Source organism: Rhinopithecus bieti, unplaced genomic scaffold (assembly GCF_001698545.2).
Source record: "Rhinopithecus bieti isolate Rb0 unplaced genomic scaffold, ASM169854v2 scaffold_30687, whole genome shotgun sequence".
Classification (NCBI taxonomy): domain Eukaryota; kingdom Metazoa; phylum Chordata; class Mammalia; order Primates; family Cercopithecidae; genus Rhinopithecus; species Rhinopithecus bieti.
Genome location: NW_016813366.1, coordinates 610,194 through 619,805, shown reverse-complemented (window position 1 = coordinate 619,805; position 9,612 = coordinate 610,194). Strand labels below are relative to the sequence as shown.

General features: G+C 52.2%; 1 protein-coding gene across 1 annotated transcript in view; it reads left to right on the top strand.

The window, feature by feature from the left end:
• Positions 1-2,759: 2,759 nt before the first annotated feature.
• DOHH (deoxyhypusine hydroxylase) overlaps positions 2,760-9,612 on the top strand; it is a 10,679-nt gene continuing 3,826 nt past the window's right edge. The window contains exons 1-3 of the mRNA XM_017847972.1: positions 2,760-3,213; positions 5,459-5,804; positions 8,245-8,463. Coding sequence (XP_017703461.1) covers positions 5,531-5,804; positions 8,245-8,463 — 493 coding nt within the window. The 5' untranslated portion in view covers positions 2,760-3,213; positions 5,459-5,530. The remainder of the gene's footprint in view (positions 3,214-5,458; positions 5,805-8,244; positions 8,464-9,612) is intronic.

Below are 9,612 nucleotides of genomic sequence, written 5' to 3'. Positions count from 1 at the left end.
TGTCCTGTGTTCTCGGTGCCCAGGACACTGTCCAGCACACAGTAGTTGCTCAATAAATATTTGTGAAAGTTGTCTTAACCTAGAAGTTGGCCTTCCAAAGGGATTTCTTTGCTATGCACAGCATTTTATGTTTTTTCATTAATTTTTATTTAATTTTTTTTTTTGAGATGGAGTCTCGCTCTGTTGCCCAAGCTGGGGTGAAGTGGTGTGATCTTGGCTCACTGCAACTTCTGCCTCCTGGGTTCAAGCGATGCTCCTGCCTCAGTCTTGATGCTGCTGCCTCAGACTCCTGAGTAGCTGGAATTACAGGCGTCTGCCACCACGCCCAGCTAATTTTAGTATTTTTAGTAGAGATAGGATTTCACCATGTTGGCCAGGCTGGTCTCGAACTCCTGACCACAGGTGATCCACCTGCCTTGGCCTTCCAAAGTGCTGGAATTACAGGCGTGAGCTACTGTGCCCAGCGATATTTTTTTATTAATTGCTCACTTTTTTTTTTTTTTGAGACAGAGTCTTGCTCTGTCACCCAGGCTGGAATGCAGTGGTGTGTGTGATTACAGCTCACTGGATCCTTGACCTCCTGGACTCAAGCTATCAAGCCTCCTGAGCAGCTGGGCCTGCAGGCATAAGCCACCACACCCAGTTGATTTTTTTTTTTTGTTTTGAGACAGAGTCTTGCTCTATTGCCCAGGCTGGAGTGCAGTGACAGGATCTCAACTCACTATAACCTCTGTCTCCCAGGCTCAAGAGATTCTCCTGCCTCAGCCGCCCAAGTAGCTGGGATTACAGGCTGAGCCACTGCACCCAGCCAAATTAAAAAAAATTGTTTTTCTGTTGAGACGGGGACTTACTACATTGCCCAGGCTGGTCTTGGAATCTTGAGCTCAAGCAATCATCCTCTCACCCCACAGCCTCCCAAAGTGCCAGGATTACGGGTACGAGCCACCACTCCTGGCAATCGCCCACATTTAAAAAATGAGAGATTGCAAGCGGGGCACGGTAGCTCACGCCTGTAATCCCAGCACTTTGGGAGGCCAAGGCAGGTGGATCACCTGAGGTCAGGAGTTCAAGACCAGCCTGGCCAACATGGTGAAACCCCATCTCTACTAAAAATACAAAAAGTTAGCTGTGTGTGGTGGCAGGTGCCTGTAGTCTCAGTTACTCGGGAGGGTGAAGCAGGAGAATCGCTTGAACCTGGAAGGCAGAGGCTGCAGCTAGCCGTGATCGTGCCACTACACTCCATCCTGGGTGACAAAGTGAGACTCTGTCTCCAAAAAGAAAAAAAAGAAAAGAAAGAGAAAAAATTAGGCGAGGTGGCATGCATCTGTATCCCAGCTACTAGGGCAGCTGAGGTGGGAGAATCGCTTGAATTTGAGGCTGCAATGAGCATTGAGTATACCACTGCATTCCGCCTGGGTGACAGAGACTCTGTCTCTAAAAAATAAATAATTTAAAAAAACTTTAAAAAGAAAGAAAAGATCAAAAGCATAAATACCTAAAAAAGCTCCCGCTTTTCTTGTCTAGACAGCATTCTGGTGACACCAGTGGGGGCTTGGACCCCGATCCTCACGGGAGCAGTAAAGATGAGTAAGCTGATTGGATTCTGACTCTGTTTAAGAGGGAGAGTCTACAGGACCGTGGATGGATAGGATGATGAGGTGAGATGGGGTTCATCTCTCCAGAGGCTCCTCTCAACACCTTGTACTCATCCTTAGGATCATTTTTCTAAATTCCCACATCCAATGCATCTACAAATCCTGTTTGTTTCTTCTTCAGAATTAATCTGGCACCTGCATATTTCTGTTCTCTCTGCTTCTTTATTTATTTTTTGAGATGGAGTTTTGCTCTTGTTGCCCAGGCTGGAGTGCAATGGCACAATCTCGGCTCACCGCAACCTCTGCCTCCTGGGTTCCAGCGATTCTCCTGCCTCAGCCTCCCAAGTAGCTGGGATTACAGGCATGCCCCAACACACCTGGCTAATTTTGTATTTTTAGTAGAGACGGGGTTTCTCCATGTTGGTCAGGCTGGTCTCAAACCCACGATCTCAGGTGATCGGCCTGCCTCTGCCTCTCAAAGTGCTGGGATTACAGGCGTGAGCCACTGCACCCGTCCTTGTTCTCTCTGCTTCTAACCTTGCTCTTCCGTTGTCTGTTTCCTTTTTTTTTTTTGAGATGGAGTTTCACTCTTGTCACCCAGGCTGGAGTGGAATGGTGTGTGATCTTGGCTCACCGCAACCTCTGCCCCCAGTGTTCAAGCGATTCTCTGGCCTCAGCCTCCTGAGTAGCTGGGATTACAGGCGCGCACCACCACACCCAGCTAATTTTTCTATTTTTAGTAGAGACGGGGATTTCACCATGTTAGCCAGGCTGGTCTCAAACTTCTGACCTCTGGTGATCCATCCAGCTCGGCCTCCCAAAGTGTTGGGATTACCGGTGTGAGCCACCGCACCCGGCCTCTTTCAGGTCTTTCTTCAAACGTCACCACCTCACATTCTGGCCACCCTTCCTGAAACTGCTCCCCCTATACATACACCGCCCTTGGCTACCGAATTTTTTTTCTCGTTAGCCTTTTCCACTATCTAATAGGTATTGCGTTTACTTATCCTGTTATTTTCTGTCTCCGTAACAACACTGTGAGGCATACGAGGGTAAGGGCTGCAGGCTGTCTTGTCCTTAAGGTCCATGTACTATTTATTACATACGTGAATGAATGAACGACTACATTTCTTCGTTTTTTTATTCCTCATCTACTTAGGGTTCGAGCTCCCTGAGCCCATTGGCCACGCCTCTGGAGTCTGACCACGCCTAGAAACACTGCGCATGCTCCGTCGGTAGCCAGCCCAGGCTCGGCGCTGAATCGGCAGAAACCATTCTCACTTCTCGTACCGCAGTGGGGGGGTTGGTGATAATTTTTTCCCGTGAAAGGGCATACGTTGCCCGTCACGTTCCCCGAGGAATGCACTAGGAATACTGTTCCTGTCCTTGCATGAGCTATGGCACCAGCACCGACTCGGGCTTCCGGGCCTCTCTCCTGCACCGGAGCCTCTCGCTAGGTCTCCCCCGGGGCTGCGTTGGTGCCGTCCGACACGGTCACGTGGGGGAGAAAATGGCGGCCCCCATACCGCACTGCGAGCGTCGCGGCAGGTGAAGTGGTGGTGGCGGAGGCGTCCGCGGGAACTGGCCGGGCCGACGGGCCCTGAGTCTCCAGAGCTCGGTGAGGCGTCCCAGAGGCGGCGATCACGGTGCGGGGCCCGGGTCTGGCGGACGGTGGCACCGGGAGCGCCTCGTTAGGGAATCCGTTCTCAGGGATTCGCTGGCTGTGGATAGGGCGGGTTAAGGGGTCTCGAGTCCCGGCAATCTCTTTTCTCTGGGATTTTTTACATGAAAGAGTGCCTGCCTCACGTCCTGAGGCTCCTATGTCGTACGGCAGGGTCTCGATGGTCCCCAGTGCCCTGCCAGCTCGCACAGGCCTGGTCTCTGTGGTTTCTGATGACCCCTCCTTAAAGGTGTCACTCTCCAGTGATGGTCACCTGTGCTTAGGTGGCCACACAGCCCTCGTCAGGCCCAGGCAACCTTGCTGACGCCACTGTTAACCAGCGAGGGCTGCCGGCATGCCATAGCCTGCCTGTCCTGAGATGAAGCGTCCTCCAGGTTCTCAGCCGATCTGGAGGAAAGAGAGGGGTCCCTTCTCCCCTCCTTGGCTGTGTTCTTTCATCCTAAGTCATTCAACAAAGCGTTGGTGGTTTAGAGCCCGACTCTGGAGCCAGACTTCCTAGATTCCTAACTCTTCAGGCTGCTCCCAAGCAAGTTCCCAAGCACAGTCCCAAACTGTGCCTCAGTTTCCTCACCTGTAAAATGGGGACAATCTTAGTAACTACCTCATAGGGTAGTGATGTGGATTGAATGAATTAATGAATGTAAAGAGCATGGAGTGCCTGGCGCATAGCAAATGCTACGTGAGTGTCAGTGGCTATTGTCACGGTTATCGTTTTTATTTATTTATTTTGAGACAGGGTCTTGCTCTGTCACTCAGGCTGGAGCCCAATGGCACGATCTCGGCTCACTGCAACATCTGCCTCTCGGGAGTTCAGGCGATTCTCCTACCTCAGCCTCCCGAGTAGCTGGGATTACAGGCACCCACCACCATGCTCAGCTAATTTTTGTATTTAGTAGAGATGGGGTTTCACCATGTTGGTCAGCTGGTCTCGAACTCCTGAACTCAGATGATCTGTCCACCTCGGCTTCCCAAAGTGCTGGGATTACAGGCGGAGCCACCGCGCCCAGCCGGTTATTGTTTTTATTGAGTCCTACTGCGTGCTAGTCATTGCACTAAGTGCTGGGAATACAACAGTGACTAAGATAGACTCAGTCCCAGCCTTCAGAGTTCTATTCTGATGAGGGATAAGATCAACCACAAGCAACTAAACCAATAATTTCCAATATGATATCTAGGAGTCTTCGGTGCCATGGAGAAAAATAAAGACAAACAAGCGAAAAGAGATGAAAGAGAACATTGTCCATTGTGATCAGGGAAGGCTTCCATGAGGAAGTGACATTTGAAACCCAGGAACGTGAGAGGAGCATGGGTGTTCCTGGACCAAACTGAGGGTCGGGCTGCTATTTCTCATGGTCCAATAACGAGATGCAGATTAACTGGGGAGGAAGAGAGTTTTTATTTCTGTAACCAGTTATAGGGAGAAGGCCTGGAAAATATCGCCAGACCAACTCAAAATGACAAAGTTTTCCAGAGCTTATATACCCTCTAAGCTATACATCTACATATAAGTGTGCATTCATTTAAAGACATAAGTGACTAACTTAATCTATCAGATCTGAATCCTGAAGACCTTCCTTTGGAACCTCAGTAAATTTACTTAATCTGAATGGGTCCAGATGCTGGGGTAATCACCCTTAACTTGTCTCCTGCTAAATCATGGAGGTTTGGGGAGTTCTTCAGACACCCAGTAAAACTTGTTTAATCCTAAACAGGTCCTGTTAAGAATTCCTTCATTATTGGCTGGGAGCGGTGGCTCAAGCCTGTAATTGCAGCACTTTGGGAGGCCGAGATGGGCAGATCCCCTGAGGTCAGAAGTTCGAGACCAGCCTGACCAACATGGAGAAACCCCATCTTTACTAAAAATATAAAGCCATGAATATTGGGTGGGGATTGCTAGGGATATTTTGGGGGTCATCTGTCCCTCTGGCTGCTGTGTGGAGAGCAGACAGTGGAGGTCATTTCTGATAGGCCCATAGGTGAGAGGCAGTGCAGAGACTGAGGCCCAGAGAGAGAAAGCAACTTATGGAACGCTGCACAGCTAGTAGGGGGGTTGGAGCTGAGCTTTCAGCCCAGATGCTCAGGTTGGTCAGTGGGTAGGAAGTTGCCTCGCCCAGATCCTAGGAACAAGCCAACGAGCTGGTGAAGGGGGCTTCTAACCTGAGCTCTCATTTTTCTGCCATAGGTTCTCACACCCCCGCCTCCCGAGGTTTAGCCTGAGCAGGGTTGTGGAAGGCCGGGGCCCATTGACAGTACGATGGTGACGGAGCAGGAGGTGGATGCCATCGGGCAGACGCTGGTGGACCCCAAGCAGCCCCTACAGGCCCGCTTCCGGGCGCTGTTCACGCTGCGCGGGCTCGGCGGCCCAGGCGCCATTGCCTGGATCAGCCAGGCCTTCGCTGACGATTCCGCCCTGCTCAAGCATGAGCTGGCCTACTGCCTGGGCCAGATGCAGGATGCCCGCGCCATCCCCGTGCTGGTGGACGTGCTGCAAGACACCCGTCAGGAGCCCATGGTGCGCCATGAGGCAGGTGAGCACCTGTCTGTGTCCCGGGCACCTGCTCCCTCCTGCCTGACCTCTTCATGACCCCATGTGTCCCTGTTCTCACTCAGGTGATAAATATCAGGGTGGTCAACTGCCCCATAAGGCACCAGATAGTAAATATCTGCAGCTCTGCAGCCAGACAGCGATTCAGTGAAGCCAGCGTAGGTCGTCTGTCACCAAATGGCTAAGGTTGTGTGCCCAGACAATCCCAATTGGGTGGGGGGCAGGGGCGGTGGCTCAGGCCTGTAATTTTAGCACTTTGGGAGGCCCAGGAAGGTTTGAACTCAGGAGTTCAAGACCATCCTGGGCAACATGGCAAAACCCTGTCTCTAGAAAAAATACAAAAATTAGCCAGGCACGGTGGCATGTACCTGTAGTCCCAGCTACTTGGGAGGCTGAGGAGGGAGAATCGCTTGAGCCCGGGTAGTCAAGGTTGCAGTGAGCCGTGATCGCGCCACTGCATTCCAGCCTGGGCAACAGAGTGAGATCCTGTCTGTAAAAAAACAAAAAACAAACTTCATTTGTAAATGCTGAGATTTGAATTTCATATAAATTCCACCCATCAGGAAGTACTATCCCTTTGATTTTTTGTTTTAAACCATTTATTTGTTTTGAGTCAGAGTCTCGCCTGTCACCGAGGCTGGGGTACTGTGGTGCCGTCTTGGCTTGCTGCAACCTCTGCCTCTCGGATTCAAGTGATTCTCCTGCCTTAGCCTCCCAAGTAGCTAGCATTACAGGTGTGTGCCACCACGCCTGGGTGATTTTTGTGTTTTTAGTAGAGATGGGTTTTGTCATGTTGGCCAGGCTGGCCTTAAGTGATCCACCTGCCTCGGCCTCCCAAAGTGCTGGGATTACAGGCGTGAGCCACCACGCCCAGCCTTAAACCCTTAAAAGTGTTTTAAAAACCAGTTTTGCTCATATAAAACAGGCGACAAGCCATAGATCCCCACTCCTAATGTATGTTAGATTTACTCCACTCATTGGACATACCTTTTTGAGCACCTACTGTATGCCAGGCTCTGTCACGTATGTGAGAGACAAAACAGTGACAAGACAGATACAAGCCGGGCATTGTGGCTCACGCCTATGGTCCCGGCTACTCAAGAGGCTGAGGCAGAAGGATTACTTGAGCCAGGGAGGTTGAGGCTGTAGTGGGCCAGGATCGCACCACTGCACTCCAGCCTGGGCAACAGAGCGAGACCCTGTCTCAAAAAAAAAAGACTGTTCAGGTCAGGTGCGGTGGCTCATGCCTATAATCCCAGCAATTTGGGAGGCTGAGGTGGGTGGATCACCTGAGGTCAGGAGTTCAAGACTAGCCTGGACAACATGGTGAAACTCCGTCTCAACTAAAAACACAAAGAAGTTAGCGGGGCGTGGTGGCGGGCACCTGTAATCCCAGCTACTTCGGGAGGCTGAGGCAGGAGAATCGCTTGAACCCGGCAAGCGGAGTTTGCCGTGAGTGGAGATCACGCCATTGTACTCCAGCCTGGGCCACAAGGGCAAAGCTCTGTCTTAAAAAAAAAAAAAAAAAAAAAAAAAGGCTGTTGTAGCAAGGGACCTAGACGGCAAAGGACGCCAGTGAGTCAGGTAGTTGGTGCGTCTGTGTCACTGGGATTGTGTTTCTGTGTTTCTGTAACCAGTGAGTTCATTTGCAATCAGCGCGTGGGAGGTGCCTGACACAGAGCGTGTTGGCGCACATGGGACTGACTCTTCCCGGCAGAGGGAGCCTGCCAGGCAGGTGCACAAATGCAAACTGCAACCTTCAGGAAAGGCAAAAGCCACCAGCTCAGCTGCCTCACAGGCAGGGCCCTTGAACTCGATTCTGAAAAAAATCAAACGAACATCTGCACCCAGGGCTCTGCAGGGAGCCGCCGCCAGCCTAGCTCCGACCTGGGCTTGCTACCCCTGCGCTTGCGCCTGCACCCGAACCCACCCAAGTGCAGCCCCAGTGGCCCCAAAGTGGAGTCTCCAGCCGGCAGGCCTGGCCTGTTTGGGGCTTTTTTTTTTTTTTTTTTTTTTTTGAGACAGGGTCTCACTGTGTCACCCGTGCTGGAGTACAGTGGTGTGATCATAGCTCACTGCAACCCTGACCTCCTGGGTTCTTGGAACTGCTTGTCAGTTGTGATCCCGAGTTGCAGGGACGTACTTGTCTCCCTGTCTCATGGTGCGGGCCGGGATCCGGTCCTTTTTGCTCTGAGCGGCAGCCAGGGGCGGTTCCAGGCAATGCCTGGCTCTGGAGAGGGGATGCTGATTGGTCCAGCGGGGAGACTGTACCCACTGCTGCTCCAATCAGCCATGGCCAGAGGCGGGGCTTCCCCCACAGGGGCAGAGCCATGGGAGGGGGGTGTCCCCTGGTCGCACAGGTAGCCGGGCATTTTCCACACATCCATCCCACCAACGTGAACTCTCTGGCTACTGCTTCTCAGGGGAGGCCCTGGGGGCCATCGGGGACCCGGAGGTTCTGGAGCTCCTGAAGCAATATTCCTCGGACCCCGTCATCGAGGTAACCAGGCCCCCGCTTGTCTCCCTGCCAGTCTCGGGTCCCTGGGAAGCCCTACCCAGCCCTGCCCCAGCCCTGGCCTGGAGCAGCCTCAAACCCTCCCCATCTCTGGTTGCCAGGGCGACCATTTGGCTAAGGATGCCCCAGGGATGAGGGAGGCAAGGGCAACAACGCGGACAGACACTTGCTGAGCCCCATTTGGCAAAACGGCAACAACCAGCTTTGCTCACCCGCTTCCATCCTGGGCCTTGAGCCCCTGAGCTGGCCTGACCCCCTTTCTCTTAACCCCCACGTCCAGTCCCTCTGCCAAGACCCCTCTGAACCCACCCAGTGCCCTCTACCTCTGATACCTTGCCCTGGCCCACCAGACCTCTTCAGGGGTCCCCGGCTTCCTTCCAACATTTCTTCTTGTTTTTTAAAATAACAGCTTTATTGCCAGGTGCTATGGCTCACGCCTGTAATCCCAGCACTTTGGGAGGCCAAGGCGGGTGGATTACCTGAGGTCAGGACTTCGAGATCAGCTTGGCCAACATGGTGAAACCCCGTCTCTACTAGAAATACAAAACTTAGCTGGGTGTGGTGGTGTGTGCCTGTAATCTCAGCTACTCAGAGGCTGAGGCAGGAGAATCACATGAACCTGGGAGGCGGAGGTGGCAGTGAGCTGAGATTGCACCACTGTACTCTAGTCTGGGTGACAGAGTGAGACTGTCTCAAAAAAAAAAAAAAGTATTAGCTTTATTGAGATGTTCACATACCTCCCATTCACCTTTCCATAGTGTGCCCTTTAGTGGTTTTACATACATTCAGACTCGTGCAGCTATCACCACTGTCTAATTCCAGAATGTTCTCATCACCCCGAAAGTAAACCCATTGCCCCCCATCAGCAGTCACTCCACATCCCCTGCCCCGGCCCCTGCACCCGGCAACCATGCATTCCCTTCCTATCTCTGGATGGGCCTGTCTTGGATATTTCATAGAAATGGGATTGCACACCGTGTGGCCTTCTGTGTCTGGCTTTTCTCACTGAGCATGACGTCCTCAAGGTACATCCATGCTGTGGCCTATGTCAGAGCCTCCTTTTCCTTTCTTTTTTTTTTTGAGATGGAGTCTCACTCTGTCGCCCAGGCTGGAGTGCAGGGACGTGATCTCGGCTCACTGCAAGCTCCACTTCCTGGGTTCAAGCGATTCTCCTGCCTCAGCCTCCCCAGTAGCTGGGATTACAGGCGCCTGCCACTGCGCCCGGCTAATTTTGAATTTTCTTTTAGTAGAGATGGGGTTTCACCATCTTGGCCAG